This window comes from Cylas formicarius, unplaced genomic scaffold, assembly GCF_029955315.1.
Source record: "Cylas formicarius isolate icCylForm1 unplaced genomic scaffold, icCylForm1.1 PGA_scaffold_1__22_contigs__length_36826433, whole genome shotgun sequence".
NCBI lineage: Eukaryota > Metazoa > Arthropoda > Insecta > Coleoptera > Brentidae > Cylas > Cylas formicarius.
Genome location: NW_026844264.1, coordinates 5,840,170 through 5,867,335, shown reverse-complemented (window position 1 = coordinate 5,867,335; position 27,166 = coordinate 5,840,170). Strand labels below are relative to the sequence as shown.

General features: G+C 34.5%; 1 protein-coding gene across 15 annotated transcripts in view; it reads right to left on the bottom strand.

Annotated features, from left to right (window-relative positions):
• The window catches only part of LOC132697310 (coiled-coil domain-containing protein AGAP005037), a 402,124-nt gene that overhangs the window by 19,153 nt on the left and 355,805 nt on the right, over positions 1–27,166 (bottom strand). For 9 of the 15 annotated variants that reach the window (XM_060662680.1, XM_060662685.1, XM_060662681.1 and 6 more), the window contains 11 exons: positions 26,870–27,007; positions 26,192–26,300; positions 21,360–21,488; positions 18,783–18,895; positions 16,473–16,520; positions 13,977–14,033; positions 9,393–9,482; positions 8,734–8,796; positions 6,736–7,011; positions 1,641–1,857; positions 52–207 (listed from right to left, as the gene is read on the bottom strand). In XM_060662680.1, coding sequence (XP_060518663.1) covers positions 52–207; positions 1,641–1,857; positions 6,736–7,011; positions 8,734–8,796; positions 9,393–9,482; positions 13,977–14,033; positions 16,473–16,520; positions 18,783–18,895; positions 21,360–21,488; positions 26,192–26,300; positions 26,870–27,007 — 1,396 coding nt within the window. The remainder of the gene's footprint in view (positions 1–51; positions 208–1,640; positions 1,858–6,735; positions 7,012–8,733; positions 8,797–9,392; positions 9,483–13,976; positions 14,034–16,472; positions 16,521–18,782; positions 18,896–21,359; positions 21,489–26,191; positions 26,301–26,869; positions 27,008–27,166) is intronic. The other 6 variants (XM_060662688.1, XM_060662686.1, XM_060662684.1 and 3 more) reach the window with 6 other exon arrangements.

Here is a 27,166-nt window from a genome sequence, read left to right as displayed (position 1 = left end):
AAAACGAACCCAGGCATCGGGACATGAGTCCATGGCTATTCGCTTGCGCACCTTTTGAGCGTAACGAGAGTACCCGTCAACTTCTTGCAGCGTCTCAGAGCGCTTTCTAATCTTTCCGGTTCTTCCTTCAAGAATTTCTCCTCCCTCATCATCTTGTCCATTTCGGTAGACAGTAGGGTTTTCATACTGTCTTGTAGGCCGGGAAATCTAAGTGAATAAGTTAAACAGTTCTCTTCATGTACACAGGTGTACAATGCATCTCAATAAGTTGGAGTTTATTTGGCACGAGCGGAGCACAGCCGAGTGAGTTAAAAAGTTTACCGCATATTATACTTTTCCTACGACCGTTAGTTTTTGGGTACATTTTCGAAAAACAATACTAATACATTGACTGACATGACCGGCAAACTTAACAAGCGTCAAAATTCAAGGCATGGGAAATACCTCCGCAAATATCCGATTGCTCCCAAACCCGTGCGGTAAAATCCCGGAAATGTCCGAAGTGGCTCGGATCCGCGGGAAACGAAACTGAAGTGGTAAAGTGACGCTTCCCGCACGCTAGATCCGTGTGTAATTAAGCTTTTTACAGACGGGAGTAGAAAATAGTATATTATGCAACAAGTGCGGTAAACGGCATTTGACCCATGAGTGAGTTAAAAAGTTTACCGAACGTGTTGCATACTATACTTTTTCTACCACCGTTAGTTTTTGCGTACATTTTCGAAAAACACGAATACATTCACTGACATGACTGTCAGAATTGACAAACGTCAAAATTCAAAGCGTGGGAAATATCTCCAAAAAGATCCGATGGCTCACAAACCCGTGCGGTAAAATCCCGGATATGCCCGAAGTGGATCGGATTCGTAGTAAATGAAAATCACGTGGTAAAATTGCGCTTCCCGTATTTTATAGACGGGAGTAGAAAGATCCATTCACTGACATGACGGTCAGTATTGACAAACCTTAAAATTAATTTTAAACAAATGGCAGGAAATTTCTCGAAACATGATCAGGAATGTATTACTGTCTAGAGCTGATATTACCATTGCATTACTTATTATTAGTGTGCACTTTTTTAGGTTCAAAATAAATGCATATACATTCAATACATGTTTAAATTGTAAAACTGTTAGAAAACATTAGAAAACGAAAAAGTTATCATTACTTTTATAATTACAAGAGATAAATGTTCATTCAAAATAGATTCAATATTAAACCAGCAGGACACTACTGGAAAAAATAATATTTTTATTTTATATTTTAGAACATGTAGAATTTATTATTATAAACAAGTTTTTTCGTAACAACATTTTAATTTGATTTTATAATATACAAGGACTTTCGTGGGATTAAAAGAACTGCAAGTCGAAGCAAGTAGAAAAGTCAATATAGGAAAAAATTGTGTTTCTTAAAATGATTTAAGAAAATGCTGGTATCAAATCTGATACAAGAAGACTGCACTAACCGAGCTGTTTATTTGTTAAATCACATGGTTCTCCATGAAAAATTAAGCAATTCAAAATTTTCCGCCATAAATGTCTTTAAATCACCACTGTACTGCTTAAGCGGAAGAAAATAATCGTTCTTCCGCAAATGTGTTATTTTGGAAGATTTAAACAATAATCTACCGCCCTTACCTTAACTTTAAATCGGCAACAGTTTTCGAACTCTTGCTTAAAATTAGGGCCATATTTTCCACGTCTGACATGTTAACCCTCGTTTTTCTATTAATGACGTTCCCCCGGAGCTCTTCCACGGTAGACTCGAGTTCTCCTAAATCCTTCTCCAATCTCAGCATCTCCTGCTTGTAGAGGTCCTCCTCGCGTGTGAGCCGCATTCTTTCCTGATCCATCTCTGAACATTCGAAAAATAATTTAAAGATTTTACTAGCGATCATCAAAATGGTCAATTCCGTTTTAACATTCTCAGACGAACTAAAAGTCAATCTCTCGATTTTAAATTCCGTCCAAAATTCGGGCAAACTGGCGCGAATGCGATCGACCGTCGATAATTTGAAATTCAAATTTGATTCCATCCACTAGAAGCGATCTCTTTGACAAAGGCCCAAATGTGTTTGTCTTTCCATTGAAAGACCAAAAAGGTTTTCTCTGCAGAAGGAAAATGGGATACTTTCCTAACTCCTTTGTATTTTAATTCATCGTGATTTTAATTATTAAAGGGAATCAACATGTATTTTAACTTAGGATTAACTGGTGAATATTTTTATAAGCAACCAGGAAAAAACTATGGTATAAAATTTTGACAAAACATTGTTTATATTTATTATTCATAAGTTAAACTGAAAAGACGAAAAACATTTCATTTTGCTCGAAGCTTAGCCTAGATTGCTAAAGCGTCATATTGGTTAAACGCAATCTGCAATAATGCCTTTGAAAGAGGGACCATTGGTCACACAAATCCAACAAATACACTATTAATAAACAGGGTCTTATTGAAATGACAGCAGATAAGTCAATAAGTGTCTCATGTCTAGCGATTCTTGCGCTATTGCTCATTTAAATGTTCTAACTTTGATCATTTTTCCCAATTTATTTTGGATTCTGGAGTTGACTTTCTGGGTTTTTCAGAAGCTTGGCTTTCAACTCTGGAACTTAATGATAGTCTAAACATTGATGGTTATATTATTGTATGGCGTGACCGTGGAACACGTGGTGTAGGAGTAGCTTTTTATTATCGCAGTCATTTTAAAGTTAGAGCTATAGATATATCGGAATATATTAATAATAATAGTTTAGAACAATTATGGCTGTCTCTAATATCGAAGGGAAAACGTTGGGTCTGGTAGCAGTTTATAGACCTCCAACATTTAACTTACTTGAATGCCTTGACTCTCTGGAAAACGTCCTTACCGCACTTATTCCTCAGTTTGGTTTTTTGATGTTTGGCTAACTAATACTCCCGCTTATTTTCGATTTTCAAATACTTTCACCAACTCCGGCATGCACAGTTACAGGGCCCACTCGGGTTACTGGAAACTCTAGTTCGCTAGTTCGCTTCTTGATGTACTGGTCACTTCTAATTTATCCATAAGTGGCAATATTGAAGTTCATGATATGAGTGATATCTCTGATCACTGTATTGTTTCTTGCAATCTCAAGTTGCAGAAAGACCGTCATCCAACCCTTTTTTGAACCTTTAGAGATTTTTCGGCATTCGATAATGAATTGTTTATGTATTGTTATTCATGCTCCATTAAAAACAGTTACAATTATTTAATTTTAATAATACTTAAAAATAGGTCACGTTTAAGATACAAACGTCTTAAGTAAGATATTGCTTTAAACGAGTATAGAGAATTACGAAATTTTGTGAACCCTTGCGTGAGAGCTGATCCCAAAAATTTTTGGCGTATTTGGAGGTGACTTCGAGTGCACAGTAATCCTATCTTAATGTTTGAAAACAATTTTGGCCAACCTAATAGTTTTAATGTTGGTTTTACTTCTTTTGGAGCAGTTGGTGGTATTGATCCGGGGTTTGTGTCGGCAAATTATATTAATAAACAATTTGGTTCTAATTCATTCCGTTTTGCTAATAAAACTTTAATTAACGCCCATGACTTAGTTATATTTATCTTTTGTTGCTAGCGAAGCCGCTAGTAAGCCGCTACTAAGCCGCTACTAAAATAAATTTAGATCTAAATATAATTGAGGAGGAATCTGCAGTTCACAACCTATTATTGAATACTAACAAAACGCAGACATTATTATTTGGAAATAAAAGGGAAGATATTGTAAAAAACGCCTTTTTTAAGATTACACTAAATGATGAGATTATCTCTCCTTCTTCAGACGGGTGTAAAAGTTTAGGATTAGTTATGGTTTGACGGTGACTTGCGGTTTGCTAAGCATGTTGGCTATGTGTTAATCCTATAAGTTGAGGACACTGTATACTCATAAACATTTTGTCAGTAAAGAAGTCAAACTTAAACTCTGTGATATGTTAGTTTTATCCAATGTCGCTTATTCGTCGCGTATTGTCTAATGGCCAGCTGTACTTAATCGAGATAAGGAGAGACTCCAACGTCTTCAGAATGCTTGTATTCGTATTGTATTGTATTGTAACCATTAATACACATAAATAGGTTTAAACTATATTAGTTGCACGTGAAGATGTACAATTTAATTTTAATATTTTTCGGAGCTATACTTGTAGCGCCATATCCAAGTTTATGCTAAAATTCTTGTAACTGGAGTGGCACAGAAATACACAACCCGCAAAATGTGGATTGACTAAATAATTTAATTTGTAGAACGTAGAACTCTGAACGTATCCTTCTTCAATATAAATGTTAGGCTTAATGTGCCTGTTGCCGTATCCATATCTTTCAAAGTCTTCCTAAACTCCTCTTTCCATAAGGTCTGTATTTATGAATTTGTGCGGTAAGTTTTTGTGGGTTCATCCAAGTTATATGGTCACCCATATTTTCCTATTTTCTTCTACTCACCTCATTTCAGCATCGTGCTTGGCAACATTCTTGGTTTTTATTGAGGGCCCATGATTCACTTCCGTATAGTAGTGTTGGTTTGATAGGATTCATGATAGATTCATATCATATTCCTCAAATATTTCATTCAGCTTGAGTTCCTTGCTGAAAGTAATTAAGAAAATTTTATATTGCTAAGTTTTAACCCATTGTTATACGCTGTTTATGATCTTTTATATGTTAAAGAGTGTTTTGAAGATGGCGCATCTCTGTCTGCAAGGACTTGTTCTTCCATTGCTGTTTACATCAGTTTTTGTTTTCTTATAGCCTTGGTCAGATGTGTTTGGTTCCTTCTCATTTCCTTTATATCGAATAGCTTAGAACGATTTGTTGTCGAATGTTTTGCCCAAAGGTATGAAAGCCATATGCCTCTAACTCTCGAAACCATATGTGTCTAAGTCAAATGTTGATCTACCTTTGCTAAAGCCCAATTGTTCTTCTAGTGAATGATAACAAGTGCGAATTTGAGAAACTCCATATTTATACCGTCACTACCTTAGTAGCTTTTCTGTTTGGGTTGTCTTGTAGGCTTTAGTAAATTCATTTATGTATATAGAGTGTGCAAATAGTTTGTCAAAACTGTATATCTCAAATTATAGATAAGAATAAAAGAAACAATTTAATATTATTTTTAAATATACACATATATAGAAAACCAAACTTTACACAAAATTAAAAATAAACCTATTTATTTTAATTTGAGAAATTTTCTGAGTTTTTTGCGTAAAAATGTAGTTTATGTTTAGCGAATGTTTAATAGAATTGAAAGAACATTAATTCACTAAAATTTATATTTTTAATTTTAACTTACCCTGTATAAACGATTCAAGACAGCTATATTATAAAATTGTGCTAGGAAAATTACAGCTGTCGAAAACGGCGTCAAAAATATAAGGTATTGAACAAAGGACATTTTCGCCAAAAAAATTGCCACAAATTTTAATACATCAGTGTGGACCATACCCACCTTTCATTTGGTGAGTGTAATAAGGAGTACCTATGAATGCAATAACATACAGGCCGCTCCATTTAAAAATATATAAGTTTGATTTTCCACGTGAATCACCCTGTATGTCTGAAAATAATTTTAAATTGTTTCTATTAGTCTTATCTGTAACTTTTATATTTAACATTTTTCTCTAAAACAAAAAACAAACTATATTATTTCTTTGACATTTGGACATTCTGTTTATCGTCCAAAACTTTTACATCTGTTTCCTCTTTTATACCACTGTTATCGTTACCGTTATCTCGATCTGTTTTGTTCAGTCAGGTTTTGCAAACAGTTTCCATTTTTTTTGTGTTTTTCATCAATTAATTGCTTTGGTTTAGTAGATCTTTGTTGTTTCTATATCGTTCCATTCGGCTTCTACGTCTGTGTCAGTTGGTGTGTGTACTGGTCCTTACTTAAGGCATATCTGATAGGGAGGTTTAATACTTTCCTAGTGGAGAAGACTTTGGCTGTTTTTGAATGTTGAGCTTTGTTGCATTTGGAGTACATATCTATTTTCGGTATAGTTTTTTTGCTAGTTTCAGATGCGAGAGTAGAATAATTTTTTTTTATGACTTTAGGCAGTTCTTTTTGTTTCTGTAGGGTTTTGTAATGTTATAATGTACCTTTTTTTTTTAAGTGAGAGTAGAGTAGTGATTTTGGTAAAAGCAATTTGCACTATTAGGTAGGTGTGACGGCCATGCAAGCCCGTGGAATTTGAACTATTCCATGTGTCTGATGTATTTCATGTATTTTCTAATATATCTAATATATATGAAGGTATAGAAGAGGTATATAGAGATATGACAGAGGTGCATGGACGATATGTATGGAAGTCAGGCATACGGAGTAGTTCAAATGTACAGATCTGGCTGACCCGAGCGACGCTATACCTGTGCTGTCACCTTCTTTTGGAATTTGAAATGAATGAATTTCTGAAATGAGCAATTTTTGTGTCAAATGGGTTAAACCTTGTATACAATTTGTAGACAAAATAAAAAGTCTTCTAAAAACTTATTAAACGAGGCGTTGCATGATTTGCATTTTATACCAAATCTTTGGAGCAATTTTTCTGAAATTCCAGGCCGCAAGAGATTGGTTCATTAAATTATGTCATTTCATTTCAATAGCACCCTGTATGAGATCAACGGAATAATTCGCGTGGTTAAAACGTAACAAGTCACTTTAGTCACATTTACGTCGACGCTGAATTAATAAAAGACAAAAAAATAATAACCTGCTTGCCAGACTTGTTCGCCTCCGGCGAGCAGCATAGCCCGTATTTTGATAAAAGTATCCCTGATTGTTTCCTTCACCGAATGCGCCTGCGCCTGTGACATGCGTCGCAAGTTTCTTACTTCCGCACGCAAATCTTTCGCTTTCTTTTGCAACCCGCGCAGCTGATTGTACATTTCCGGCGTGAGCTGCAAGTCTCTGTAGATCCTGCTGTCATACTGGCCAGGCGAGAGTGAAGCCGGTTTCGGCGGAGGCGCCGGTTTCAGTCGGTCTCGTTCTAGAAAAATAAACCAGTATTATCGAGCGACGATTGTTTTCCGTAAATTGTCAGCGCATATTTGTGTTCAAAAATTTTAACTATAGTGGAGAAATTAGACACTGAACTATTATTATTGAGTTGAAGACGCCTCACATAAACATATAAATGTTACTAGTTTTGGAGATACAGGGCGTTCAAAGTTTAATTTCGTTATGTATTTTTTTCCTTAAATGATTAATTAATGAATTAATTAAAATATGACGAAAATCTAAAAAACTAAATTTTGCTTTGTTTAGGATATCCAACTCTGTCGGTTTTGACTTGTTGGTGTTCAAAAAGTTCAAAGAATTTCTTCTGATATTTTTAAAAAACACATAAACTTAATAGTAGTTTATTTATAATTTAACTCAAATGTTGGAATTGTCCATCATTTACCTCAATACGTTTTACTTTAATGTGTTTGAATGTATGCATTCTGGCCTCCTTGTATTTTCTGACGCATCTCATGCAAAAAATTAACTTCCTCAACGTATCCAAAGAAAATCCAAAAGGAAATAAAGAATTGTAAAGAATGTGTAATTAGACATCTGTAGAAAATGTTTTATGTTAGTACGTGAATTCTGAAATTCCCACAAATGATTATTTTTCTTATTAAAGGGCTCTTATTCTCCCTTCTCTTAAGGAAAATTGGGTTATCTGCTTTCATATTGAGCAAATTGCAAATTGTGCGAATTGTAGGTGAGCTGGTGAATCTCGAGGCAATAACTGCGGAACCTGAGTATAATAATATGAAATAGATTAAAGCAAAGGCCTTTGAATAGTATGAATGAAGTTTTGGTTAGGACATGGAGGCTAAAATTTTGTTCAAGTTCCATATAGCGACTTGCTTATATCTTAAAAAATTAGTTGCTATCAATCTTAGTCAACTGTTTAGAATATACTGGAAAAAGGAATGAATAATTATCTCCCAGCACCCAACTACGTTACTTTCCTCCTTTGCTTGACTTTTGATGGAAAGTACAACATAGCGAGAAAACATAATAAAATGAATACTTTGCAAATTTTGAACAGTAAACAACAAATGATCAATGACAAATGACAAAATCTAGCCCGGTAATTGAAAATCTCGATTTCAACCAATACAACCTGTCATTTCAAATATCGCTTTTAAACAATAACCAACATCCGATAAACAACCAACATGGATGCTCACAGTTCGTTATCTTGGCAGGTTTCATTTTAAATGTAGTATTTTTAGGGCGTTACTACACGTTAATAAGTTTTCAATTTAAATTAATACCCTTTAAATTTTTGGAGATCGTGATTTAGAAAGAAAATGGCGCGCAGTGCGTGAAAATATCATTTTCGCCTGAGGAGCATCAATTTTACCAACCTTGTATTATCTAATAGCTAAATGGGATACACGAATCAATTTTCGCAATTAGTTTGAAGCTGCTTGGTTTTGGATTTTAAATTTGTTAGGTTCGCGGAAATTTCTAATTCGAGAAACAACAAGACCTCAAAAGGAAGTATTCAAGAGAATCACATGTAATTTTGTCAATGTTCAGCAGCAGATTTCCTAAATCTAGATACGAAGCTTAACTCAATAAAACTCAAAAAATATCGTTTTATTTTTCTCGCAACGAGTTATTTAAACATACACCATAGAGACACACTTGCCCCAAACCAACAATTAAAGATGGCAGATACCCACCGATGTTAAAAATGAACGAAACTTACCCTGAGACGAAGTCCTCGGGAGTGTGGATGATTTAATGGCGGGTTTGGCAGGCTTTGTATCCGCTGATGGAGGAAGCAAACGCATCGAAAACGAACTAAGTTAGTGATGAAAACCAAAATTCACACCCATGCAAGTCAATGAGCAAAAATGTTGCTGCGTTTGATACAGTTCGTACCTGATACTTTACGGTCTTACATTTCCTTTAGGGGGCGGATCTAAGTTTTAACCAAGTTTATTTCTTTTCCCTTGTTCTCATTTTTAGAAGAGTCTTAAATATTGAGGTAATTGAAACCTTTAAATCAACCATCAGAAATTTTCTATTAATGGTGGACGTAGGTAATTCAGTGTCGGCCATTTGGTGTCTCAGAAACCATGGAATAGTTTGTTAACTTGTGAAAGTGGTGCAAAATGGCAAAAATTTGCTAATGTTTGCTATTTTTCTATCTTTTTAGTTTACATGCTTCACCATTACCAACACTGGTTACCACAATTCCAATAACTCCCATCCCATTAATCGATAAAGGTCTCATTTATATTTAAAATTGAATAAATTTGAATCCAGGCTGGATATTAAAACTATTTCTGCGACTTGCTGGTTGTTCGGTGATCTGTGGCTGTACAAGATCGGACCAACTCCCCACCTCAGCTATTTTTTTACCTGCATGTTGAGGGCTGTGCTGTTTGGGTGAATTCATGTCGGGCGGCTCGTCGCTAAAGGAGACCGACTTCTCGAATGAAACGGACTTATCTAAAAATTACATACAAAAAACAGTGTTATATGACGACATGAGGAAAAAAAAAGCAAATGAACGAAGCATTCCCGATGAAGAGGTCGCGTCACAAGTTACTACTGGGCAAGTAATTATTTCGACAGAGAGAAGTATCAAGGTGTTTTTTGCAGCTGAATATCAACGGCGGAATTTTTCTTTTTTCGCAACAAAAATGTTTTATAAAAATATTACAAATATGTGATTAATCACGTAATTAGGAGCACACTACAAAACGTTATTTTGCAAAAATACATTTCCATATTGACATTAACTTCTGAAACACCCTGTCGAAGTTCATAAGTATTGTCTATATAGGTAAAGTGCACAGAGTAACTCACGCAAGCCGTTTATTAAAAGCTTGCAGAACACCCTGTATAATAAGAGTTTTATATTTCGTTTTAAGTTATTTTTGACTTCTAAAGTTTATATTGAAAAATAGGGCTTTTTCAATATCAATATGATACTGTTTCATTTCCGGTATAAATGGTAGCGTTACCAACCATATTTGGAGTTATTGCAAAATCTCAAATTTCCATTGGCATTGATTTCACTGCAACATTCTTTCCTTCACGAAGTGCCATCCTGGTGTGTGTTAATTTATGAGTTTTGTCTATTTTTTGTTTTTCACGAACACTGAAAAAATGTTGCGTGAAAGGGGTCCAGGTAGGATACTTACTGAAAGGGAAGAATTTTATTAATTGAATTTTCTTATATGAAAATTAGTCCTTATATGTATTGAGAACCCTTAATTTTATTTATATATTATACAAAAATAAATTATCTATCTATCTACTCAGCCTTTTCCGGTCAGTTCTGAACATTGTCTCCATTCCTCTCTATTCCTTGCGATGTTTATCCATCTCGGACCCGCAATTTTCCTATTCATCGCATCTGTGGTTTTTCTCTGGTGGTCTCCGGTTTATGATTACCTTCACCTTTCATCATAATATATGTAATGTTGTGGAAATTTCCATTTTGGCTTAGGTATTTCTCTTCCGACATCTCTGGTTTTATTGTTTTTCAGTATTCCATGTGTTCTTTTAGCTTTTAATGTTATGTCTAGCATGTCTTTCCATCGCTCTTTGTGTCTACTTTATTTTGTTTACATTTTCTTTTGTAAATGTCCATACTTGTGCCTCATATATGAGTACTGAGAGTACACATTGATTATAAACTCTTGTCTTCAGGTATTGTGGATATTTTTTGTTCTTTAGGATAAAACACTTCCAAATGCTACCCAGGCAAGTCTGCATCTTCTTTTGATTGATTTGATCTGTTGCTTGATTCTCGTTATCGATTTTGATTGGTTTGATATATGTAATCTTTGACTTGTTTTATTGTATGATGTCCTAATCTGATTTGAGAGTCCTCTTGTGGATTTGTCATAGTGTTGATTTTATTGTAACTCATTTAAAGTCCTATATTTTGGATTTGCATATCTAGTTCTTCGATCATTTCAATAAACTCGTTGTTGTTGTTTGCTGTTAGTACTATGTGATCAGCATAATCTAAGTAGCATAGTTTTTGTCCGCAAGTATTGATTCTCGTTCCGTCCCAAAATTATTGTAATAAATTCATCCCAATTGTTTGGGATTCCTTCCTTGCTCCACTTATCAGCATTTCCACAACCACTTCATCATTTCCTGGATTGCCCTTAAGGTCTTTTAAAGATTTCTTTATGTCTAGCTTATTGATTTAAGGTTAGAGTTTCGACTTCACGTTTTTTACTTTAATTTTAAGTTGTTTTTTTATTTCTTCTGGGGATCGTTGTTTTGTGCGATATAGTTCAGTGTAGTATTCTTGAATTATTTTTAAAACATCATCCTCCTATTCATTTCTATTTCATCTTGGTCTTTAATTTGGCTAATTTCGTTCCTTCCTAGTTTGTTCAATAACATCTTTTATCTTCGCTTTTTGGATTTTACTGGTTTCTTTATTTTTTTTTTTTGTATTCAATTGACTTTCTTTTCTTCTTTTCTTATGTCTGATACGTATTTATTTATTTTTCTATCTCTTCTAGCTATTTCAGTTTTTTTGCCACTTTTTTAAGTTTTGGGTTAATTGCTCTTTTATTTTATTTTTGTATCAATTTTTATATTCCACCAGTTTGTGCATGTCTAGTTGATCTATGTTTGTTGTCAATCTTCTTTTTATTTCAAACTCACTATTTATACGCAAATGTGCCCTCACCATCCTATAGTCACTACCCGTTATAAACCTATTACGTGCTGTTACATCTGTTATTCTTTTTTCATTGGAAAAAAATTACTCAATCTCGTTTATGGTTATATTATATTATACATATATATTACTTTAGGAAATTCATCAACAAATTTTTAATTCATGAAAATATCAAAATCATCTCTTCCTCCTTCTCAGTTCCTTATCCTTCGAATGGATGTGGTGATGTTATGAAATTTGGTTTATGGCCATTGTCCACTTTTCTTTTGCTGCACTTGTTGCGCTGCCTGTGAGACTTTTTATTTGATCCGACCATCGGATGATGATCTTCCTCGAGTTATATTACATTCCAGCTTGTCTTTAACTAGCAATAAATAGAAAAATAATTGTAGCAAGCAAGTGGGTAATGTTGAGTTTTGTCAATATTGAGATGTTTGTGTGGTGGTTTGTCCAGATTATGCGAAGAATTCTGCATTTTATGTCACCTTACATTGTCGGAAGCCTTGGAGTAGTCCACAAAGTATACATATGTTTCTATGTTGAATTCCCTAGATTTTTCAATTATTTCTCTAAGGTTGAAAATATGTTCTGGTATGCATCTTTCAGAAACAAATCGGCATTGTTCCTGGGAATCTGTGGTAAATTGATTTTAATCTCTTGTCGATGATAGCAAAGAGAGCTTTGTTCGCCTAAGAAATCAGAGCCATCGTACGTTACTTATTACAGTCTGGTGGAGAATAACTTTTGTAAATAGGAATGCACCATTTGGTCACTTTCCTGTATTCCAAATTTCATTGCCTATCTTGTATCTTGTATCTTGTAGCTTTCCGTCTAGCCCTTAGGATTTAATTTATTTAATATTATATTATTATTATATTAATTTATTGCGATATCTATTTCGAATTTAAGGACAGGTGGTTCTTTTTTCTCTCTACATGTTCCTTCCTCGTCACTATGAAACAATATTTATATACGGTAGCTATGACCTCAAGTTAATCCTCCTTTAGTTAAATACTTCATTTGTCAAAGAATTCTTTGGATTCTCGACGATCAGCGTATTCCTATAGTTCTTGGAATAATTCTTTGATGTGATTCTCTCTCTTGTGGCTCATTGATTTTATTCGTTTTCTTATGTTCGCCATCTCTAGTTGAATTCTTGTTAGATTTTATGCGCCCTAGCCCTGAGCCTCCTCGGTTCTTTTCCTAAGTTCATTCTCTCAGACATCCAGTGTTTCTATTTATCGGTTTTTTGCTTGGTATATTCATTAGGACTCCCAGTAACTTCTAGTGCTTTTTAGGGATCTTTGGGCATATATTTGATTCTGTTGTCTGTATTTATGTATGTACAGTTTGTGGTCTGACCCTATTGTATATAACAATGGGATGGAACAGAAAACTGTTGGCAGACAGTCTATTTACAGGTATTCTTATGGATCATTACTCAACAATTACCAATTCAGGTTGGGTTTGAGTTGCACACTCACGTGCAGCTGATTCGAACATGAAGACCAGATAGTAGAACAGATTTCGTGGAAATGTCTTGATCTATGATTAAGGCGAATCATATCTCTAATCAAAGAGACGATCCTTGGAGATGTCATTGCCTACTTAGAGGCATTAGACTTAATGCAAAAACAAGTGTTCCAGGAAGAGGCACAATGAGCCTGCTGAGGCCTAAGTTTTGTGATGTAGGCTATTTGAATTTTAAATTAATTTACATACATGTTGAATACTGTATTGTTCATATCAAATTATCCTGAAATTCAGTATTCAAGAAGAATTTTAAGTCTTCTCTAACTGCTACTGAATCAACTGAAAGACATTTTTTAATTTTACTAGAATAATCTCAACGGTAACCTCCGTCTGGCACGACTAAAAAGCTAGCTCTGGTAGCCTATTTATAAGTATCGAATTTTCAACAGGGATAAAAAATTATTTGTTTGCCAAAAATTTAGCAGAACCGAATTGAATTTTCCATTTTCACCCATTTCAAATTGGAAAGTAATAATGTAGAAGGTGTTCCATTAAGAATTTTGAAGGTAATTGAAAATATAGGTATGATAAGATTATCAATCCCATATTACCATTCCAAATTCCTGGCAAGCGGTTTGAGTGACTCACCCTGCACAAGCTTTTCGTTATGGCACAGTTGAAGAATTAAATAGGAAATTGGTCAGGCTTTTGCAAAATGCGAACATATGGAATGTAAAATGCGGCCATCACATATACATCGAGTTTGTCTATTTTGCATGCTCGAAAGTATCAACTATATAACTATAGAAGTAACTTACGGCATCCGCTTTTACCCAGTTTGGGAGTTTTGGTTTCAGAACGAAGGTACGTATCATCTGTCAACATATATAAATGTACGGTGTTAAATGTTTTATTACGCACGGCCACAAAATGGTGGTTGCAAAAACGCTATATCTAGCTAACTAAAGAAGTTTCTGGCAAGCTGGGCAAGTTCAGTCAAAACTAATGAAGTCGGTCGGAATCCGATCATTGTAAATGACATTTATGTCAGATAGTTTCTCAAAAATATAAGAACCACCAGAAAAAAAATCAATTTGAGGATCATTTTTACACTTTGCTGAATTATCATAAAGTATAGCGTTTTTCAGGCCAATATTAAAACTGATAGCTATGCTCCGTTTCTCAATGCAAGAGAGTTATTAATCACCTTAGTGGTCTTTTTCGTATTCCATAAGCTTAGTATTGTACTTATGATGATTTGTCAAAGGTCCCGAGAGTGGCAGGTAGAAAGGTAGTTGACCTATCCGTACATTAGTGTTTAAAATGACAATGAAAAGATTGCCTGACTATGGTATGGGCGATTATGACCGACAAAAATGCAATGATGATCGCCTTAACACCTCTATCTTATAGAGAAATGAGAGCACTTAAGAGTGAAGAAGAAATTGAGAAATTTTATGAGGAACTTACGCCAGCTCTAAAGACAGCAAAGAACAATGGAGTAACAACATACATGGCGTCTTTAACGCTAAAGTAGGACATGGAGAAGTGGAAACCTACGTGGGAAGGTTTGCGCTCACCATACGTAATAAACGGATTTCTGTCAATTTAAAAGTATAATAAAAAACAACTTTTTTCAACTTCCCAACCATAGATTATACACAAGAAAGTCTCCTACAGCTGGAGCTAGTCGTATGGTGAGGAACCAAATTCACTTCGTTCTTATTAAAGATCCTTACAAATCTGTTCAAAATAGCAAAAATGAAATTCTGCCTAAAAATCCCCAGCGGAGAAAAAACAAATCAAAGATAAATGACAATCAGAGTCACGCCCTGGCATAAGCGGATAGAGACACTTTACAAATATAAAGAGAAGGCAAACAAGTATGGATGAATTAAAGAAATGATAATAATGCTTAAAACAAAAAAGGTTGAAAACATCCTGAATGGCAAAATCAAGGAAAAGCCAACTTAAGGAGAACCTTCAGGCTTAAGAATTTGAGGGAACGATTTGAAATGTCCTCTGACCAAATGTTCAAAGCAGCTGTCAATAAAGTCAGGATAGCCATGACTATAGCCATCTCTCCTAAAAGAAGGAATCAGAAGAAGGACGGCAAATGAAGTATTTACCATTGGTAAAACATGTCAAGATAAAAATGTGAAAAGCGCGAGTTGAGTCTTCATGGAAGGATGGTCCACTGGAATAAAATAACTCTAGATATTATTCTTCCTGTGTTTATTGTAGTCATAGCTAATGCCGATTGCCACTGAAAAAAGTGTAGTCGTCTTCAAGAAAAATAAAACTCTAATTGGCTTACTTTAATTACTTATTACTGGAAGACGAAGAGGTTGTAAATTTTGCAAATTCCTGCGCCGGTTGTTGATCAATCGAACTTGCTGACACTTTACTAATCATGTTGGGCTGCTTCATAGCTTAACTGAAAGTTTAGCTCCACTCTATGATTTGAATGCAAGGAAGGACCGAAATGGCAAGATTGCTTTCGGAGTCATTCTTTTTAGGAGGTTGTGGAGAAGCATATTTTGCGATGGAACGCTTAATATCTCTAATGTGGATATTATTATAGAGAATACCTAGTTCAAACTTAAAGGCCAAATTACAAAAGTATTATCAACGTAGCGTTTCTATAGTTTTGGTGATGGGTGGAAAATGTCGAGGACCTTCTACTCAAAACCTTCCATAAATATGTTTGCGAGAATTGCTAATAATGTTGCTGATATTTATTGATCAATTTTACCGTTACAAGTCAAATGTGTTCAAAAAAGAAGCATTTTCCAATTAAAATGAGAAGGTATGATTTTCAATACTTTTTATTTTCTTGATCTTAGAATAACTAATACCTCAATTACCTGTCATCATGTATAATTTGTAATAAAATCTTGTAAACATCTCTGGCATTGAAAATTTACATTTTATTACTCTCTCGCATTAAGAAACTAAATATGATAGCTACAGCATTTTTTTCATTGATCATTTTTCAACAGAATTCTTTACTGCTCAAGGCAAATGATATGTGCGCACTAGAATATTCACATTTGGAACCAAACATTTTCTATTACTGGTGTTAGAAACCGCGAAATGTTGCCTTGACTGCCGCTAAAAACTAGGTTAAAATTGTTCGGTCGAAAGTTTGATCTGTCGCATAGCCTAAACCGCGTGAAGGCTATACTATTGTGCAAAAATCCTTCCTAAAACTAAAAGTCGAACAAAATCGATTTCAAATATTTTCGATATCTTGCGAGACAGCGTTAGAGGTCGACAAAAGCGGCGAGTGATTTACAGTGATTTATACAAACCTGGTAAAGAAGCTGAACTCGAGCTGGAGTTCTTATCGAACTCATCTCCTGTTGGTACAAATTAATGATGAACGTTAGCAAACGAAAAACTATTTACACAAGCTTGCAAGTTGAATGTTAGTCCGTCGGAGTGGCCATTTCAGCCGGTTTGTTGAAGAAATTTCGGGCGAAAATTGAAAAATTCGCGACAACATTTATCGTTGAAATGGCCACCCCAAAATGGAGTTGTGACAGAGGCGTGACATAAATGAAATGCATTTTTATAGTTTGGTTTAAAACCTCATGTTATTGTTGTTGTTATTATTAATATGCAAAAATATCTGCCATATCCCACAATTTTTTTTTTACGTTTTCCAGCGGTTATTTTTTAATACATGTTGCTTTATTAATATTTGATGCAAGAGCGCTAAAGTAATCTTAGGAATTCAAACGCTTCTGTGTACCTCGCTGGTGTTTTCACAATGCAGCAAAATGTTTTTAGGTATTTCGTTTAAAATAAACGATTTCTTGTAATAAATACATCCCAGAAAAAATTGAAACTAGTGAAGTGAATACTTCCAAAAATGTTCGTAAATATCCATTTTATCATCGACCTATCAAAGGCAGATGCAAATTTTGATTGATTTAAATTTGCAAGGTGGACGAATGGTTAGGAAATATACCGAGTGACTCAGTAAGTTAGAGTATTAAAGAAAAGGGAGGTCCTAAATATTTGAAAAAAAGGTAAATGGGCAAAAAAAATATTTTCTTTTTTGAATTTTAAAACTAGCTTTCTACAAAAATTTCTAAGTATATTAAAAGTGAGTACTATTTTACATGCAAATTGAAATAATTTTTGTATAATGCTGTATACTTGATTTGTACGATGGCTTACCTTGCCACCAAGACGCGGTTTCCGACAAAATTTAAAAATAAATAATGGAAAAAGTAAATGCAACTGTATGACTTTTTTTTCCTCATAAGATAGGAAAATAACAACTGAAATTTACTTTAAAGTAGCTCAAAAAAGCGAGACCAATAATTTTTATTACACCGTATGCGAATAAGTTTTTTAGGCATTTTAAATTAAAACATCTCGTTTTTGTTAAATAGCACACCATATATATTATATTTTTTTCTGAAAGATCTTACAAAAACCTACAACTTTTAGCAAATATGTAATATAGCAGCTTTTAATACTTTGCGATTTATTTTAACTTTTCCAACATTTACCATTTGTTTGTCTAAGACTATTGCCATGACGAAATAAATTTAACATTTATTGTGGTGTCAGTAAATAAAAAAAAAACTAAGTGTGGATTTTCCTAAAGCTGGATTAATTGATATGATCTACAACACCAGAAAATATGGAAAATAGGATTCGGAACACGTGAATTCGGGAACCTAAAAGAAAATATGCGAAGCGCATATTTTTGAACCCTTATTGCGCCATAATAATAATTAAAAGTAATATAAGGTATTTGTGCCATTTAAGAAATTCTAGATTTTTCCATTTAACGTGATATAAATAAAGTCACTTATTTTGAACACCTTGTAGGATTTAAATCAGATTCCTTTGCATATGATCGATTCACCTTTAAGAAGGTGAAGAATGTCAAAACGAATTAAAAAATAAAATAACGTACGTTTTATTCGTCACGTTTTTTTGAGCCACTTTATAAACTTTAGAATAATTTTAAATTGAGAATCCTAAGAATCTGCACAACGTTATATGTACTTTTTTTTATAACTTTTAAACCTAATGAGATAAATGAATTTTACGTCATCGTTGACTCACCCAGTATAACATTTACAAAATCGCGTCACTCTCAGCACGATAAGTCTATAAAAAAGTCCTCCAAATATATTAAAATGAGTATAGCGATAGTACTGTAAGCGTTTGAATTTTTTGTAGAAACTGAGTTTAAAATTCAAGATAACAATCACACTTAGCACTTTCTTTTGACCGATTGAGTTAATACATATTTTTTTTAATTTCTAGTACTACCCGTTTTCTTAATACCGACCTCATCTCCCTTATTGGGACACCTGGTACAGTATTCCGTTTCCTCATCTACCCATTCTCCACAATTATTGAGGCCATCCCCTTGCACCAAATTCGATTAGTTCCCAAGAATATTAAATCGTGTCTGAACATCTACCGCGCACTAACAACGTACCGGCTATCCATTTCCATACCTTTCCAACAAACTATCCGCTAAAATTGCAGTGCCTAAGTCCTGCACCCCAAACACTTGCACACTATTTTTTTTTTGTTTTAGTGCACGATGCAAGGCACACAACAAAATGGAGATAACGCACAACCCTCACCTCTGTAACCTTCTCTAACGGGCACCTGAAGATGACCCGCCGGATGAGTGAGCGCCTTCTGAACTAAGCCCGTCAGATTGGCCAATTGTCGTTCCATGTGCTCCACCCGCAACCTGATGATGGGTAAACGCGTAATTAATCTCAAAGCAATAATTTTTATAAACTCCACAGTACTGGTAAATGCAATCCTACTCTGAGTTTTTTATTTTACATTTTAGAAAAATGCTTTGAATGCATGGTATGCCAAAAAATCATTGTGTATTAAAGTTATATTTTATTAAATTGGAAGCTCTGTATCATTGTCATATATCATTATGTATCATTATTTTGCATATAAAGAAGCACCCTTTTACGCTGATTTCAAGTGTGTGTGCTGCCTTGTCGAGAGTGCTGTTGATTTCGTGCAGCCGAACAAATCTGTGAAACAATTAAATTAGACGAAATATCAAGTATGAGCATATGGGCAAATTGGACAGTTTATATACAGGCTGTTCCATAAGTAATGGTACATCGCAAAACAGGAGATCATTTAGGTAAAAATATTAAGATTAAACGAAACTTACCTTAGTCCAAAAGTTGAAATTTGACAAATCTGAGTTTTTGATATGAGAAAAACATAAATTTCGCATCGAGTCGCAGTTTTCGAAAAATTTACCTTTGAATTGAACAGTTGCATGTCAACATGCAAAATAGTTCAAAGTAGACTTTGACTAACATTATAAAAAGGCATAAAAGGCAGTAAAATAGTGCGAAATAGGCTCTGACGGAAACGACACGATAACATACTTGCAAATTTTTTCAAAGTATCTTTAACTAAAAGAAATGCGATAAGAGCACAGAGGTTCTTGTGAATTTCTTTGTTGTGTGTCAGTATCTTGGGTGTTTTTAAAAAGTTTTGGTTAGTTTTCCGATAATGCCATATGTTTTTCAGCGTGGAGATGCGAGACATTATATGTTTCCAAACCAGATTTTAAAATTTTTAAGAATATTTATAACAGGCGAAAATAGTTCGTTCCGGCCCAAGAGGGATTCTGTAGGGCGACTAAAAGTGATTAACCGAGAGCTGGAAGAGGAAATTTTAATCCAAGTAGCTAAAAATCCGGAAATATGCACAAACGGGGACCGAAGTGCGCAAATCTACAGTTTGTAGAATTTTTCACAAAGAAAAGCTTTATCCATATCACTTGACTCCTCTGAAATTTTTTAGAGTGTTATCCTCTAGTCAGATTGGTTTGCTCGTTTTTATTGGGTCCGGCAAAATCCAGACCCAACGTTTGAAAATAAAATAATATTTACTATATCTTTAGAAATAAGCATGCGTGGGATCTAGAAATTCCCCGTTTTAAATGCCATTTCCAGCAGGAATCTTAAATAAACGTTTGGTGGGGAATAATTGGTAATTACATGTCAGGACCCATCGACCTATCACCTGATTTAAATGGCGAGATGTACCTGAATTATTTACAAACTCAATTCGCCGATTATTTGGACGAAAGACAATATTTACAATATTTAACAATATTTAACCTGATTATGGAAAAAATGATAGAAAAAGTAAAAAAACTAACAGGATACAAAATAGGAAACATAAATATCACGATCCTATGTTACGCGGACGATGCGGTACTGATATCTAATAGCGAAGATAACCTACAAAGTATGTTACACATATTTAATAAAACCGCAAAAGAATACAATATGGCAACTATCAACAGAGAAAACTGAATGTTTAACAGTATCTAAGGAACCAACAAGATGTAAGCTGGAAATAGAAGGGACAATCGTAAAGCAAGTAATGTCATCAAGATACTTAGAAGTAGATTAACAAGTCACTGAGATATTTACCAAGAGGAAGGCAGCAGCCACAGCAGGTGCATTAAGGGATACAGTGTAGAGAAATAAACATCTAGGAATAGAAACGAAAACAGGAATGTATAAAGCATGTATAAGACCAATAATTACGTATGTCATAAAACAAGAGCCGATAAAAAGAAAACAAAACAAGCGCTAAGAACAAATGAAACGAAAACATTAAGATGCATAATAGGAAAGACTAGACGAGATCATGTACGAAGAGAAGATATCCGGCAACAATGTAATATTTAAGATGTAGTAAGATGAGGACGAGAGAGAAGAAGAATTTGGAATCAACACGTAACGAGAATGGAAGAGCACAGATTAGCAAAGATCAGAAGAGATGGAAAACCCAAGGGGAAAATATCAATAGGAAGACCACAAAAAAGATGGCAAGATAGCTGGTCAACAGAATCACAAATAAGATTAAATAGTACCCAGTAAACACAAGTCATTGGACTTAACGTAGGATTAAGAAGAAGAATATTTCGAATTTTTCAAGGAAAATATTTTTGATTAACTAGAACATGTTACATATTTTTGAAATCAGCGTAAAATTACTTTTCTTCTTATGAAATAATATTAAGAGCTTTCAATTTTTAGCAGCGCTTTCTATATAAGTATGCATGTGATAATCAATATACACATTAAACAGTAAAAAAAATTTATACAACCTTTTTTTCAAAAAAGTAAAATAAAAAAGTTAGAGGGGAGATCTGTTACCTGGTAGCATCGTACGGAACTGCTGCTGGTGCTGGAAACGTTCCTCGCGTCGTCGACCTCGGACCTGTAGCCGGAGGAGCCGCTTTAACTCCGTATAAAGAGTACGATTCGTCCAGCAGCTCTGTATCACTATAATGGAACTATTCTTACTAACTAATTTGGAACGCAATCTGAAATTGTGCAATAAAGACTGGCAACGTCGTCATCATGCCAGAAAACTAGGACCCGAATTATCATAAGCACCTCTAATAATGGAAAAGCTGACTTCAATAGTGGTCAAGGTCAGTCAAGGTCCCTTGCCCTCATGGTTAAAGAAGAAATGCGTAATGGACAAAATGCGCCACAGAAAATAAAACAATAAAACATTAAATGGCAGCGCACAAATTGCATTAATATCTGTCCGAAGACGAAAACTGTTATTAATTAAAAAAAAAAAGCGAAAGATTATTTCACCATCTTTACAGTTGTGATTATAGGTTAGACACATTTGATAAAATGATGATCTGACCCTCATATTGATTCCACTTTTAAAATTCTAAAAAAAGGTCAACACTGCTATTAAATATTTTTGCTTAATTTCACAGTTTTCAGTCAGTGTGCATGCGCACGTAACTTATAATAAAATTCCGTGCGGGGTGCCTTTGGTTCTAGGCAGACGAGGGTCGGTCGGTCTCCGAGTCGCGCACATAAGGGAAAAGCACTTTTGACGGTAGTAAGAATGTCGGGAAAATTTGTTTCTTTCACAAAATACATAGTGTTAATCATCTTCCGACGTTTTATTTTACCGAAAAATTGTGTTAGTGAAAATTGGTGAACAATAACTCCCAAATCAATAACAACTGCGTTAATTATAGCGTGAAATAAAAAAGGGATTTTCTCCAATCTACAGGATCATAAACGAATTTATACAGCATGACCACCGATAAACAAGTTCGTCTCACCTTAAGAGACTCCATGTCAAACAGCTGGAGTAAAAATAGGTGATCAAATCACCATGAACGATAACATCAATGTATCCAAACTAAAAGGCTTGTATTGATATTAGATTAGATGATTGTTCCAGTTTACTCCCTATAAACGCTGTGTAAGCAAATTGTTGGACCTCGGCAGTCTCTAACTCAGTGACCCAATAATCTGTGCTTGCCGTTATTTTTCATATATGCTCAAGACAAGTAACATCTCCCAGATCTCTCAACATATCACATCTCTCCAAGGGCATGCCGTTGAGTGTCGAACAACATGGGGCTAATACTTCGACAAAAATACAAAGCACGCCGGGCTTTACATTTGGGAATATTACGTCTGAGTTCACAAAGTACCAATTACTGTTTTGTGGTGTCCAGATAGATTGTAAGTCATCCGCAAACAAAAAATATATTGATTTTTAAAAAATAAATTTTAGACGTTTTAGTTTTTTTTTTCCATAGCTCTGTATGAACTTTACCCTTTATAACGTGATTGTATATAACTAGAAGTGGCTCAACAAATACACCTATGCAATCTTTACAATGAAACTGGGAATATCGTACCATCGGGTAGTCATGGGTTGTAATTACTTTGATGCTTTGATAATATCCTCCCCTGAGATGAGTCCAATGTAACCGTAAATATAATTTAGATACTGAATCGGTACAGTGGTATTAAAACTAGGCTCAGAAAATTCACTTGAAATGAACTCTGCCAAACCGTTGACTATAACTTCAGGAGAATTTAACTCAGATTCTTCTAACGCTTAGAAATGGGTATCTTAGTTATACCTTTCTTCAAATAGACGTAACTCCAAAGCTTTGAAGTTTGAAGTAAACTAAGGAAGATAAGATTTTTTTATGTTGTTTATTTCTAGGAAGTGTCTGAGCGAAAATATAATTGAAGACCTCATAAACAAACGTGCACGTACACAAAATTTCTAAAGCTATTAACAAACTGAAAATCTATATCTGGAGAGGTATGATAAATATATTTATATATTTTATAACACTAGTGATGGAGTTGTACTGAGTGGCGTCCATAAAATTAATGGAAATAATAAATATTAATAATGTACTTTTTTGCATCATCCGCCTGACTATTATAAACTTTATAACTTTAACAAGTCTATTCGCTGTGTGGATATGATATTTTTGTTCTTGTTACAATACCACTCCTAATTATTATTAGTTATCATAATTATACCTTCTTTGAATTAATTTTTGAAAAAAATATGATTCATCTGTTGATCCTCTTTATAATATAGATGCTTATGGCAACGAAATAAGGTATATGTTGCAACTAGAGCATAAAATAACTAACCGGTATCTAAAAAAAGCCAATAAAAGCCGCAAAACGTTGTTAGGTAGCAACTCTAAAAATTTGTCAATTAAACCAGGAAGTCTCATACTATTAACAAATGAAAGATGACAGACATTAGATCCTTGGTGTTGCCAAGGTCGAATGTGTTAATAAATTTTCATATAATTTTGTACAATTATTGGTACCAGTTTTGTCTATATTTAAAAACATATATAAAAAAATAATAAGAAGCAGGGATATATTATATTAGGGAGGTATAAACTCAAAAGCGATGCGTATGAAAATATTTAACTATTATGGTTTTGTGTATAATAAATAGGTAAATCAAAGCAAAAATGTACTTTAAAAAATGTAATTAAAAATAAAAAATGTTATACTTTGTACTAATTCGACCGTATTCTGTCTACCTATACAATAATAATAATATTAATACTTTTATTTTTCTTACTGCAGCCAATACATTAAGAAACTGTAATTGGAGTGGCGAGATCTAGCTTGTAGTTACTCATTTCTAAACTCTAAGTATAGTTGCTAACAAGATAGAAACACAAAAAAACAAGAACACAAACAAATTTTTTAGAACAAAAAAATATATACATGGATAAGATTGCCATTTGAGAAAATAAGTAGTGATAAGATGGAAAAAGGATGTAAATGGTAAAACAAGCAATAGCAGTACGATCCGACTAGTGAAACGAATGCACATGAATAGGGAAATATTACGGAAAGCGTGCCCAAAACCATTCGGAGACATGTAGAAAATCCTGCGGGTTTTGAAAAACCTAATTTAAAGCAATCCTTTAACTTTGTCATGAATTTATCAAGGCTCGAGCAAGCCTTAATGCTTTGGCGAACACAGTTGAAATATTTTACTGCATTGTAACTAACGATTTTTGTGCCTGGAAAGAGTAGCAAAATCAGAACATCAGGGCCTCTGATTAGCTTATCAAATAAATACAAGGGCAATTGTGAGACGGTAATTTGAAAAACAAGCGTACACGATCTGAAATCGAGTTTCCAGTCTAAGTCAATTAGAATTTGAATATGAAGGAGAGACATGATCAAACCGTCTCAATCCACAACAAAACCTTATACAGCTTTCACTGCGATATGCCAAGGTAGATAAAATAATTGTGTCATATAGTTTCAAGAAATTTTTTAGACAAATATAAGGCGGTAAGTTTACGATAACTTTTTTGGATTAGACAAGACACGTGAGGTCTAAATCTCAACAATACGAAATTTAGGGTTGATAGGGTAAATTTTGTGTGCAAGGGGTATTGTCACTTACAATCTTTAGATCATGATGATTCGTTTGATGTTTTGCGACCCTTGAAATTAAAACTGAGATGCAATAGTTGAAACTCATCTGCAAATTGATGCGAACTGAAATAATTAAGGTAGTTACAGAAGACAAAGATGTAAGGTGAGAACCGGGAAACCTTTCGAACCACGTCCAAGAAATCAGAATTCATTTCGAATTTTACTCGTACCGTAAAAGATATTTCGTAAAAAGGATACTGCGGAAGAATCTATACCAAAAAATTTAAGCTTGGAAAACAAAATATTATGATCAATAGTGTCAAATGCTCTTCTACAATCAAAAAGAACGACAACTAGATTTGTCTACATCCACGGCACGTATAATATCATCATACACCATATAATCGCTCAACTGTTGAGTCATAACTTTCTCCAGAATCCTAAGAACCGACAGGAGACTTATGGACATGAAATGAGAAAGCTCACTAGGTTCACTCTTCTTTGCTACTGGTATAACGCTGGCCAACTTCCAGTCACTGGGAGACTTGCAGGAGGAAATATCATAATTAATTTTGTAAGTGATATGATCTAAGAGATGAGGAATTTTAAAAACAATATTTTGACGGTCAAGCATAAGCATTATTTGAGACACTATTAGTATAGTTCACTGGCGCATAAACCACGGGCACATTTTCTAGAAAAAAAAGCTACTAAACTTAATCCGGAGTGCCAAAATCAAAAGAAATGTTTTATAATGATGTACATAATTCCATAAATATATATTCCTTGTTTGTTAATAAAGGAACAGCTACTTTCTTTCTTTTCTTTCTTCTTTTCTTTTGTGTAGTACAGGAGACAATCACTTGATAAATATGGTAGGTTTTCTCATCTCACAAGATAATGGCTTAGCTAAGGAAAACAGTAGCAAGTTTTTTTTTAATGGAACGCCGTCTATATTTTCAGTTATGGCGAAAGATCTTTTTCTCCTGATTAAAACAATATATGGATAAACTGTACTTGAATTATTAAAGTTTCAAGTTTTGATTGACTAAACAGATGTTAATCAGAGTAAGAAAGGCTTCAAGTAGTTCCCAACATAGTTAAGAAATTATAAGCAATGTAAAAATGCGCTAACGCAGCAGGGTATTCAAATTGTAATAGGTCAAGAATGAGACGATCAATCCATAAAGTATAGCCAAGAGGATATAAGACGTTTCGATTGAGATGTTAAAAGAGTCGGAGTAAAACATATTCCGTGTTGATAGCTTCGAGTCTCTTACCTGATTTCTTCGTCTATTACAGGAGTGATTGACCCAGATCTGGGAGCGTATTGGCTGTAGTATGGATCTTCGTACCTGGAACCTCTCTCTGGGGATGACATATAACCATCTAAATAATTAATTCATATATCATTAGGTACTCCTTTGGGTGAAGAAAGCTACGCTGATTGGTTAGTAAACGAGCTAATAATTGCCTCATGGAGGCGATAGCTCATCTATAACCATATTTTCAGACACTATCCACTACAATATGCTACGGGTGTTGTGTGATTCTGTACACTGTGTATTAATAAATGATTATGTGGCTTTTATACAATGTTTAATTACTAGTGCTGCCCTCCGGCCCAAAAATAAAACGGAAAACATTCGGGGAATCAAAATACCGCAAAAACTACGCACAAAAAATCGTCGACGTCACACAAAAACACATCGAAAAAAAAAGTTAAAACGATCCCATACGAAGGGTAGTTTTTTATAACGGACATTTTTAGTGTACTTTTTCACAGTCGGTGGGAATTTGGGCGTTTTTAGTGGGAAAACGCATCACGAAAACAACCTCGAAGTTGCGCGATCCGATGGCCGCCATATTGGTCCCTAAATTGCTTTTAATTTATTTTCATTTTGTCGAATTAACGTATCGGTTGTTTTGGTGGTTCGAGCGTGGTGCCGTTCACCCACCTGGCACATAGAGGGGGTTGGCGGGCCTTTGGAAAGGGGCGAATCGGTCTGGAGGTGGTCGAGGGGCGGGGCCGTCGCTCGCGTTTCTGCCCGGGGTTGATCCGCTACTGTAAGCCCGTTGCGGTTTTGGGGGCGCACCTTTCAAAAAAGGCATATTTTATTTTTATACGGACAGTGGTTAGCGACTATTTCACTGAGGTTCGGCATCCTACTGGATGTGATTTTTCGGAGCTTAGGTTATGTTCACGATTTTGTCGTATTTTATAGTAAATTTTAGTTGTTTATTCACATACCGCC